Source organism: Temnothorax longispinosus, chromosome 1 (genome assembly GCF_030848805.1).
Source record: "Temnothorax longispinosus isolate EJ_2023e chromosome 1, Tlon_JGU_v1, whole genome shotgun sequence".
NCBI lineage: Eukaryota > Metazoa > Arthropoda > Insecta > Hymenoptera > Formicidae > Temnothorax > Temnothorax longispinosus.
Genome location: NC_092358.1, coordinates 20,894,839 through 20,907,352, shown reverse-complemented (window position 1 = coordinate 20,907,352; position 12,514 = coordinate 20,894,839). Strand labels below are relative to the sequence as shown.

General features: G+C 35.4%; 1 protein-coding gene and 1 long non-coding RNA gene across 4 annotated transcripts in view; one reads left to right on the top strand and one right to left on the bottom strand.

Moving 5' to 3' along the window:
• Nachralpha6 (nicotinic acetylcholine receptor alpha6) overlaps positions 1-12,514 on the bottom strand; it is a 222,444-nt gene that overhangs the window by 149,599 nt on the left and 60,331 nt on the right. For all 3 annotated transcript variants that reach the window (XM_071784423.1, XM_071784414.1, XM_071784402.1), the window contains exon 4: positions 6,239-6,283. In XM_071784423.1, coding sequence (XP_071640524.1) covers positions 6,239-6,283 — 45 coding nt within the window. The remainder of the gene's footprint in view (positions 1-6,238; positions 6,284-12,514) is intronic.
• Positions 1-12,514, top strand: part of LOC139816753 (uncharacterized) — a 278,339-nt gene that overhangs the window by 214,530 nt on the left and 51,295 nt on the right. The gene's annotated exons all lie outside the window — the stretch shown is intronic.

Here is a 12,514-nt window from a genome sequence, read left to right as displayed (position 1 = left end):
AGAATATATAAATTACAAATAAAATGTTATTTATATCTGCTGTATGCTGTATTTATCTCATCAGAAGGATAATAATCTAATATTGTTATCTAATTAATATTGTTATCACGGTGCAATCGTCAAAACGTCATTACCTGCATCTCTATCATGTAATTATGGAAATATTTAATTCTTGGCTAACAATGCTTGACTGCGCTTTTTGAGATAAACGGAGATAATAAAGATAAATTCAAGAAAATACCGACCAATGTAATAAAATATTACGCGAACAAGCTCGCTATCTCCGTCTTTGGACTGTAATCCAAGTTTTAATTTAATCTTACTAGCAACCCATTTCGTGTTCTCTTTCCTACTTTATCCTAATATATTATCTGGCTACTTCACTTTAAGAATTATTCGCTCAATTTTCTAAGTACCTCAGCTTGACTGTGGAGACAAAGAGGCGTGGCCGCAATTTTCTTGGACTCGTTCGAGAATTGTCAACGGGCACTCGATATTGCTAATCAAACAACACAAATTATTCGAGATATCAATTGGAAATAACATTGGAGCATAACTTATATAGACATAAGCAATAAAAATTTTAACGCATCAAAAATCCGACGACTCGTAGAAAACTTTATTTTAAATCACCGTACATTATGCTGCTATCATATGCAATAAAGATTGCTCCGTATAAATACTCCGTATAAATACCCATATAAATTTACAGTGAAAGTATAAATTTGTAGATAGATATTCAACGAATTAATTGCTCTTTCTCGCTACAAGATTCAAACGTAACTAGCTGCTTCTACGTTCTCGGTTACTCACAACGAAGCGGTTGATCTAAAATGCTAGCGCAACGAGAGGCATGATGTAGCGGTGACGTTCCTCGCGCTGAAACGTGAGTGTCGCGACAACGTTCTCGACTCCGTACATTTTAGTGCTGCTACATCGTGCCAACACGCGAGCGACATGTTCGTACGTGATGATGTTACGTGTGGCAGCCTCCTCGCTTCCTCTCTTGCCTTCCCATTTCGTCGGGCCTTCGTCGGCCCTTTGTGCTCGCACGCAAAGGCAACTGATATCGCCGCTGATCTCGTTCCCGGCGAGTCGAGGATGCGCATGCACGTGCAATTATTTGGACACTTTATCGTCGTGTCGCAACTACGTTATTCCCGGCAATCGAGGACGTCGCGGCGCCGCTTGGAATCCGAACTTGTATATCTCGGCCCGCCAAGAAGCAAAAGTGCTCTTTCGTGTCTCTCGCCTAACTGTTTGCCCGCAAATGATACGAGCGGATATTGTATTCTAAAATTATCGTCACTTTTTTCAGTTACGTATAATAGAGAAGATAGTGAAAAAATGATGAACTTGTTACATCATTATATTTTTAGAGAGAAATGTTTGACGCGCTAGTAAGTAACATGAATCGAATTTTCAGTTGATTTTATGCAAGCTTAGTTACAAAAAATTTAATGTTATAAATCTATTCAGACTCCCCTACTGTAAAATTGTGAATTACAAGGCGTGAAAAATAACGTTAAAAAACTAAATTATTCTTGCAACTTAGCGTCATTTTTCAATTTAGCGCAGCGTTTCCATATTTATGTTTAAAACAATTTAAAATATCATTAAAATATATCAAAGACTTCCATTTTGTTATAATTTAATATGTAACAGCAAATATTTATTTCAATTCGGCAGCTGTCAAATAGCTTGTTTTCGTCCTCGATTTATGGACACAATTCGACATATGTGAGTTATTTATTGATTACCCACAAAAAAAAGAAGTTTTCGGTATATTTTATAAGTCTGTTCTATCGATTACAAACGCTATTTTTTATTGAAAAACATTTTTATTTTAATGTCCGTTGCAAGAATTTTCATGATATATTTTCTTGCTTCTTGACGTCATCAATTCAAGATGGCTGCAGTTAGTGAATTATCTTAAGGTAAAACATTAAGCGATTCGTTAATTAAATTTGGAATTAAATTAATTTATATGTAATAAATTGGGCTAACGTGACAAATCGACGTAAGAATTTTTTTAAAAGGTCTATTATGCTAAGAAATGTCTACTTTATTACAGTCGACATGTTCGTTTCTCATGTAGATTTGGGACGTCGATTAATATTACCTCGATCCATACGCGCTGCTCCGATATGAATTCGCGAGTAAAGTGCATTATATTATTAACCTATCCTCGAAACCGCAGCTGCGTATCGGCTATCTGTCAATAAATTATTCAACAAACTGAAAGAGTCCGGCTTGATAAATAACAAATTTTATAAGAGTGCTACTTGCAACATCACGTTTTCTTGCGTGTTTGTGAACACATATTGAGATAGCGACTTAGCGAAGCTAAACGATGGTACTCAGAAATAGATTATACATGCATATGTGTATGTATATGTATGTATATATTTTGGTTATTTTCCTAATATATAAAAGATGCTGTCATTACATATTCACGTTCATCAGCAGTAATAGCGAAGTAACGTCTATCGCATAGCCATTAAATACGTAAATGTGCTGTCATAATGCATATGAAGCTGTTGCCAAGTACTGCTCTAAAATTCCATTTTTACCTCAGTAAATTTGAAAGTTTTGATTGACTATCTTGAAGGTGGTTTATGCGGTAAGTAATAGCTCCGTCTTAACTGATGGGACGAGGATGAATCCTTCATTTCAACTTAAGCTTTAACAACACCATTTTGAAATTCGTATTGTCTTTCTACCCTTTCTACTGAACATATCTCGTATTGCCGCATTTAAGGATGATGAAAATTCTAATTAGAATTGGTATTATGAATTTATTCCATATATAAAGATGTATCTATAAAATTAAGAGAATCAAGATACAACGTTGAAAGCTCCGGCGCTAATGAATTGAGGATGAAGCACCCTTTATGGGCACTCTCCTCTCTCTTTTTCTCTCTTTTTGCTCAACATTACCAAGAAGAATCTAGCAGCTGTCTATGATTTTTTCAACTGTTCTTTTTAGCGGCAGAATAATTTGAGCAAAAAAGCAATATCATAAAAAAGATACAATTGGACTCTATACGAATAAAAGAAGGAAGAAAAAGAGTAAAGAACAAAATAAAAAAAAGAAGAAGATGTAAGATTTATCAAAGTAAAAGCACACAAGAGGTAAAAGAGAGACGTTTCTCTTCATCAGAAATCAATTTCTTGAAGACAATAAAGCTATAAACTCACAGGATAATATCGACACTACGTGATATACGAACAGGATAAGAATTATAGCAACGGGGGAGACACTGAAGCGCCCCGTTGATATCGTAAAATCTCAAATTAATTACAGCCAGGATGTGTACTGGCTTTTTCAGGAGCCATGAACAAAACTCGCGAAAAGCTCGCAATGAAAAAGTCCAGCCGGATTATCTCGCGTCCATAGACGCTGAACGCAAACAGAGCAAATAATTAATCACCGTCCGCCAACCGCATAAAAGATAATTTACTTGCAGGCAGGCGGTTTGACGCATCAGCGCGACCAAATGCTGCGGTAAAAAAAAAGAGATGCTAACCAGAATACATTTAAATATATCACGTATTCCCAATAGATTCATCAAACTTTAGCTTTTCAAAGACTCGACTGTGACATACTACCTTGATCAAAAAGTTCCCGGAATTTATTTAGAAAATGCAAAATACAAGTTTATTCATCAATATTAATATTGTCCCCTTCAAAGTACTCCCCATCGACTGCAACGCACTTATGCCAGCGCTTGATCTAATCCTCGAAACATTTTTTATACTCGGTGTTCGGTATGGCCGTCAGAGCCGTCTTCGATTTTTCCATTATCTCCTCTTGGCTGCTAAAACGCGTTCCCCGTAGTGGTTTTTTTATTCGATTGAACAGAAAGAAGTCGCAGGGAGCCAAATCAGGTGAATTCGATGGCTGTTGGATGGTATTCGTTCCGTTCTTGGTCAAAAAGTTGCGGATAATGATGGCATTGTGCGACGGTGCGTTAATGCCATCATTATCCGCAACTTTTTGACCAAGAACGGAACGAATACCATCCAACAGCCATCGAATTCACCTGATTTGGCTCCCTGCGACTTTTTTCTGTTCAATCGAATCAAAAGACCACTACGGGGAACGCGTTTTAGCAGCCGAGAGGAGATAATGGAAAAATCGAAGACGGCTCTGATGGCCATACCGAACACCGAGTATAAAAAATGTTTCGAGGATTGGATCAAGCGCTGGCATAAGTGCGTTGCAGTCAATGGGAAGTACTTCGAAGGGGACAATATTAATATTGATGAATAAACTTGTATTTTGCATTTTCTAAATAAATTCCGGGAACTTTTTGATCAAGGTAGTATATCACACAAACAGTTCGTGTCTATTCTCTTCGGTTTTATTCCCTTATGCACGATCAATGATGTTGAGACAAGGAGTAGCATTCGACATGCCTATCCTCTCGCTGCCAAAGGAAACAAGTATAGAAGAAAGGAAGAAAGCGCGAAGAAAGGGAAAAATAGTAAAGTTTTTGGAGAACGCGGTTCCAGAGTGCATCTTTCTGCCGTTTCGATTTTCTCGAACCCATCCCTATCGCGTCCTAACCTACAGCCTCCTTCTTTTACCCGTCTATTCTCACGCTCTTATTCCCGTGCTGTGCTCTTACCTTCTTTTCTTGTACCCGAGGGAAACACGGAGCACCTTCTTAGGGAGATAAAGAAGAAACGGTTGTCTGGATGTTCGCTTAAGGAAGTAGTCGATGCACGAGGAGACGAACCGACAATGCCGCGTTCTCGCGTTTCTGATCTACTGATTGCTCGCTCACGCGATCCGATCGATAATATAACGAAAGAATCTGTGAATCTGTTTCATCGGTCTGTAGTACATGAGTTATTTATGCGTAAAAGCGATGTGGGTCGACACCTGTTAAATATTAATTTTAAACTAATATCTTGAGTTAAATAACATTTTGTTATTTTTAATTATCATGTATGTCAAAATTTATTACTTTAACTCAAAATAGTATTATTTTAACTCCGTTGAGATTTAGTTAAATTAACATTGTTTTAGTTAAATTAAAGACATTGGTAATGTATGAGTAGGAGCAATGGCGACTTATAAGATACTGGTTAAAAATGACTCAAATTGAGTATAATTTGACACTACGAATTTAACAGTGAAGTTTTCAGCTGTCGTAGATTATAAGTAAAGATTCTTCCGTTTGCACATAGTCTGTAATTAATATGAATAAAATAGTAACGTTGAGACTATTATAACGCAATTTTTTGCGCTTTATATTAGACATAAAATCTTACTAAAGTTACACTGTTAAATGTCAAATGATGAAATTTAAACCAATACCTTGAATTAGGTAACATTTTGTTATTTTTAAAAAACTATCATGTGTGTCGAAATTTATTATTTTAAAACCAAATAATATTATTTTAACTCCATTGGTTTAATTAAATTAACATTGTTTTAGTTAAATTAACGACACATTGAGTAGGAGCAGTAGCGACCTATAAGGATGGTTAAAAATGATTCAAATTGAGTAGGTATAATTTGACCCTACGAATTTAACAGTGTGTAGTTAGATTACTTAATATTAATGTGTTAGAATTAAAATTAAACTGTAGTAAATAAATAAATAATAAATTGTAGTTGCGAATAAACATATGACGAAAAATTTCAACTAGTTTTTTCTAATTTGACTTACAATAAATGAAATAAAACTTTTCTATACAAATATCTGACAGAATCGCCTAATTAAATCTCTCTGAAAAAAATCCGTTGCAGAAACAAGAACTTTCCTGATTTCTCGTGTTGTATGCGAGTTGTATTTCGATCATAATTATTGGATATAACTAGATACATCCACTCAAATTTTTATTGTATTTTTTTTTTCTCATGCTGCTTTCGTCTCGTCATGCGCGCTGCGACGGCAGATGTATTTTTTATCAGCGATATTACAACGCATCCTCGTAAATGGGAAGACCGCAGGCGATGGAAAAGTAACTGATGTAGTTATTGATTTTCTGTTAACTGGCTATTTCGCCGAGAGAATTACCGCGAACGCATTTTCAACGTGTCATTTGCTCCAACGTAACATGGAGCTGCGAAAAGGTGCTACAGAAGAATCTGTGCACGTAACCGCATATAGTTATCGTTTACGTAACTACATATATATTCACATACATTTAGTTATGTAATTAAGGAAACGTATCTTTTCCAAAAGCTTATAAGAGATAAAAAAAACTTGATTTCACTCACCAACTTCAGCCACGCGTTGGTCGTAAGTATTTGGTTCTTTTCATCCTGTAAAAAGCACAAAACAATGTTATTTTATATAAAACTAGCTGCCCCGGCGAACTTCGTACCGCCTAACAGTAATGAATGTAATGATAAGACACGCAAATAGTCCCCCCTCTCCCCCTCCCCCCCTCTCTCTCTCTCCCCCCCTCTCTCCCTCTCTCCATCTCTCTCCCCCCTCTTTTTCTCTTTCTCTCCCCCTCCTTCTCTCTCTCCCCTCTCTCCCTCTCTCTTTCCCCTCTCTTTCTCCCTCTCCCTCTCTCTCCCCCTCTCTTTCTCTCTCTCTTCCCCCTCCCTCTCTCCCTCTCTCCCTCCCTCTATGTATTTGGATATCTTTCTAAATTAATTTTTTTTTTTTACATGAATTTTTCCGATATTTTATTAGTTATTCTGCTATTCCGGAAAATTCTACCCCTATTTCATATACTTGTGGTAAAAATTCGGCCCAGCCGTTCTTGAGTTATAAATGGTGTAACTAACCCGACTTTGTTTTATATATATAAAGATATAGATATTATAAAAATTACACATATTGTGCGCCATGTCATATATAATTACAATTATAATTAAAATATGTAACAAGCTTCAAGGTACTTCAAGGTATTTTTCTTTGTATATATCTATATATTAAACTTTTAATGACTTCTGCTTCAGTTGTAATTAAGAATAGTAGATTGTACATAATTTTATTTCTCTTTGTTATAATATTTATCCTTCTAATTTACGATTCGTTTGCCCATTTTTGTTAGAGAAAATATAATTAACTTTTTACGTATGAAATATTTTATAATTGTTTTAAATCTACCTGCTAATAATTACGTTTGTTACATTGCTTTATTTTCTTATTTGTTTCTAGAACATTATTGTCCTCTTTGTTCAAAGATGATGCTATATTCGACGTTGTCGACATATATATCTTCGAATATAGCTCCTTCATATACCTATCTCATTCACGTTGACGCGCAAACTCAGTCATATACGTTTCACTCGATACGAGCAAACAGCACACGCATATGGCAAATATTTATTCACAAAATGAGTTGGACGTGCGATTTAACTTCACTAGTGGCACTAGTGCGCTCGATAACGCATATTGTGCCTGTAAAAAAACTTTTAAAACACAAAGAAAGTTTGACCAATGTCCATATTGTATTTAATGCAAAATTTTAGAATAATAAATCAAATCGACATATGACTATTGTAATTTTATGTTAGATATGTAACATAATTAGAAATAGTCGTAATTAAATCGAAAATTATTAATCATTAGGCAAAGAGAAATTAAAATTGGAATTGTAATTGTATAATATACCTCATTTATTATATACGCGTAATGGTTTTTTTGCCGCGAGGAGCCCTGCAATTGCTTTATTTGACCAGATTGCGTATAAAATTTGTGTCACTAAATCTGAAGAATTGTAACAAAAAGAATAGTATACGATAGGAAAATGCGATTCAATCGTAAGAAACTCTGCTTGCAAAAAGATAACCAATAACCGTGAATTGCTGGCTGCAAATTTTCTCTCTGCAAACGACGGTTTCGACCGAGTCGACCGAACAGAATCGTCCTTTCATGCCATGTTATCGAGAGTTTCAAAGTGATTTACCAAACGAAATCGTGTTTTCGGCATCGTTGCCGATAAACAAACTTCATATTATATCATAGGCAGTATTAATTGAATTCGTTACTTGCCGAATGCATTTCACGCTGCTTCACGAGAATAAATCGGCGAGTAGTTTTTGGGAAGATCAAGAAGCACGAGTGAGCACTAAATATTTTCTGTTTGATAATCTTCTCTCGCAAAAACGTGTGACGTCGAATGAAAAAAAGGGATACGCTTATAAGTCGTAGGATTATAATAAACGTGTTCTTTGCATTGTATGTAAATTTAATCAAAATCCACTACAATATTTTCAGTTATAGTAATTTATATAAATATTTTGTCGTTCACACTGTACAATATCGAGTAATTATAAACGTCACATTGCAAAATTTAATTTAAAAAAAATTAATTTAAATAGTTGGAAACCAAAAATTATGCAAAAAAGTTTATTTTTAAATTGCAATTTTCCTCTTAAATGATTTAAAATAATATTTAATCAAGTTTCCATCATTAAATTGTACTTGAAAAATACATGGTTTGAAAAAAACATTTTATTTTATACCGTCAAAATTATATTTTGCATTAAATATAAAATTTCAATCTAAAAAGTGTAATATTTGTAACTTAAAATAGCTTTTAATTTATTTATATTGTTCTGATTTATGAAAGAAGCTAAAGGATGTATATGTAAGATAAAAACTTTTAATAAAAGCTCAATAAGTAAAGTCAAAAGAAAATAATTACAAGTTTTTGTCGAATTTTTTTCTTATTTTCCCGTTGTGCAGTATGAAATGTAATAGTGAGGATTTTGCGTGACAAAGATACCGGTCGTACGACCCAGACATTTCTCTCGTAGTCACGTCTTTTCGCGGCGCACTTCCGCTTCCGCTACGCCGACGTTCTTTATGTATGAGTAACACGGACACGTTTTGTCACGACTGGCTCATTGGCGCGACGTAATTGCACCTTGCGACAAAGACTAAAAACTTACGGCATAGTGCAATGTTCATCACTCGTAGTGTCGGCTTGGGTAAAGGCGAACGAAATTACGAGTGATGCTACGAATTAATTTCTGTTGCATCGTGAATCATGAGATATCGCGAGTTGATGTCAACGAAGTTATTGCGATATTTCTAGTTTTCAAATAGACGCTATAAATAGATAAAAATTGATTTTCTTTTTTACGAGCAAAATGAAAGTGAAATTTTCAGACCAGAATAATTTTTCTAGGGTGTTTATAAATTCTTCAGTTTTTTTCCGTAGACAGTGTGCCACTCAGTTGGGTAACGTTATATGCGTTACAAACTGTTGACACGATACAACAATCTATCAAACTTGCTGAGCTCAGCTCAAAACGAAAAAAGTGCAAATGTTATGGCTCGCTCTCCCGTCTGAAATGATGCGAAATTGGCATACCGATTCCGCATGACGTCGAAATCATTCGACAGACTTTGCGAAGATATACAAAATACGCGCGATTTCTGATCGATGAAAGGCAAGAATTTCATTTCGCGACCGACAATGGCGGTAACAATGAATACTGCATTTCTTTCATTCTGCAGTGAATGAAATGTATTACGAATTGAATTTCCATTGATTTCATTCGATAGGAACGGTCCACGAAGGAAGCCCGGATAAAATCACGTATCGCCACACAATTTATCCACAGAGACGCGAGAAGTCTTAATTAAGGACGAGCGATGAATTATGATAATTAACGTCATCAGGCGCTGACAAAGTGCATAAACATTCGTCAAGCGGAAAGGTGCGACCGTTTCGAAACAGGAGTTTCTGCAATATGCGCTATGATTAATCGACGAAACATGTCGCGTGACGCAAAAAGTTCACGATCCGTGTATTTTGACCGCATAATGCGGTCCGCATAATGCGGTCCGCATAATGCGGACCGCACAAGTTCTATTTGTTCTATTTGAATCTCGTCGTTAATAAATAATTTACAGGCGCTATAATTTCTGTTTTGTATTTTATTGCGTTTTGAAGAAGAAAGCACGAAAACAATAAGTTTGGATTATGCCTTTATACCATTTTTCATTATTTTCATTTATAAGGCATATAATTTACGAACTTTATGGAAAATAATATATCACATTTTGTTGACAGCAGTAGGCGGAAAAACAGTGAAAATATCTTTTTCAGCTGTGAGACATATGTGTTTCGTTCCGCGTTCGATTGCAGCAATCAAACAAACGGTGAATCAAACAGTAGCACGACTCAACGTTACATCGGCCACGAGAAGTAGAAAAAGTGGCGACTAAGCGCGATCAAATGTTTACGACCTACCACAAAACATAAAAAGTTTATAGCACGCTGAAGAACTTGAAAATGGAATTAAGAAAAACGTGATCATTGCTTGCAACATTATATCGGTGCGTAGTGTTGGAAAAAATAATAAAAATCGCGCGCGATATATGACATACATAAGTACGTATCATAAACAGAACACATGTGCATTTATAGATCGAATAATGAGACAGTTAAGATTCTTTAAGAGAGTTAATATTCTTCGTAAATGATATAGTGTTGTTTCGCGAGACTTTTCAGCTACCTAAAAATGTGATTGGTTTCACGTTACGACTTCACGAATGTCGAAAGTTTTGTTGATCTTGTTTCACCACCGTGTTCTCTGCTTTACCCAACATACGGAATCAGGTTCCTGCCATTATGAACTTTTCTATGTGACCAATTAAAGAAACGCCGCTTTTACGAAAGCTCTCGCCTTCCAATTTCGACATCAAATAAAAGTTTAAATTTAAGGTTAAATGTATTAACGAAGTACTTCTTCGACTGTGATGCTCTCGTATTTAGATTACATGAAGTACTGTTTTAATAAAGGTCTGACAGATTAAATATAACCGAATCAATTTTTAATTAAAAATAATTATGTACTATACTATATTGTATAATAATTCTGAAAATAATTTAAACGGTGGAATTTGTAAAAAAAAAAACAGTTATTTAAATAATATTAATACCATGTGTGTTTCAATTGTAAAATATCAAACGACAAATTGTATCGCTATATTGTATTAACCGTACAAAGATAGCAGTTCAAGGATTTTATTCGGAAATAATGGAGAAATTTTTGCACCGTAAGATTTATGAATTAATTCATTAAGGTTGGATTTCTTGTTGCAATTCGCGCCGGATAAGAAAACTACAGAGATACCCGTCGTTTCCAAAGGCAACGATACTTTGAAAAGGGAAACGGCAAAAACCCCAGTCAGCTTGAGCGATGCGACTTAGCGAAACGACGACGCGGACGTAAGGGTGGCGAGTAGGTGGGTTGTAATGGAATATGTTTTGCTACTAGAGGGATGAAAGAGAGTTCGCTCCGGAAATGTCTGCGCTCTTAATGTCCAGAACACATAGCGGCCTTTTGTTTTTACAGAAAATGTATCAGATTGTATGAACTTCTAAAGGAAAAGCTATGACGGAATATAACGATAACTATAACACAATGAGAATAATAATAATAGTAATGACACGAAACTGAGAAAGAGATAAAGACTCATATTATCTGGATAATCACGTCTTTTGTGAATAAATAAAAGAAATGCCGGCGACATATATACGCGCGCGGCGCATGTTTTCTTGCAAACAGTGTTTACTTTCTATAATTAAGCTGTATCAAAGTTCCGTTGATACTCTTATATTAAGATTTGAGAGAAGTAAAATAGCGAGATAAATATCTAAATAAACTTTGTTTATTCAAGAAGATGACACAGTATCTGAGAAATACGTAAAACAGTTGTAGAATCTTCGTTGCGAGCGAAAAGTAAAGTAAGTAAGTACCGGAAGCTTGTGACGTAAAGAGGCTCGGCGTGACGGATATATTCCCTCGGCCGTTAACTCTGGCCATAAGGATGTTTTGAGAGGAAACACCTTCAATCGGTTTCTTTAATCCCGGCTATATATTACTTCCGCCAGGTTGGCGGAACCGAAGTGGATTGCAAGTATCTCGACGTACTTCCTCCCGGTCAATTTATAATTGTAATCGGGGATCCGGGGAAAAAAACCCCGCACTGTAAATTCTTAATGAACGTTTGAATGCCGTACATTCGTTACATCCATCAAATATTGACCAATCGGGGATTTTATTTTTACGGATCACGATAATGCTCACGGGCTAGAACGCTATCGACTATTCTCCAACTAGTCTACAGGGATCATTCGATACACCTGCAATTTCAAGCTTTGCCGATATAATATGTATGCATCAGAAAATACCAAGATACGGAAAAGGTACACACACGAAGCTGCTATCAATGAAAATTTAATATATACGATTGCTACGAACGGAAAGTTATATAGATAGGATTTAGTAACATTTTGCCGTGCACGCAGAAAATATATGTATTCTACTTTTCATACCAAGAATTGACATCCGCCTCGGCGTGTTCCTCATTCAAATTGAAATGTTTTGACTTAAATTGTGGAATATATTTCTCGTCTATACAATAAATCTGTAATGAAAACGTTCGCGTAATAATTTATATTTCTCACGTAAAATTGTAATTGCAAAATAACATGGAAAAATTCAGTAAACTTCTTTCAAAACACTTTACAGAACGAGAATTTCCTTAAATACAGAATTAACGATTGCATGCTGAAT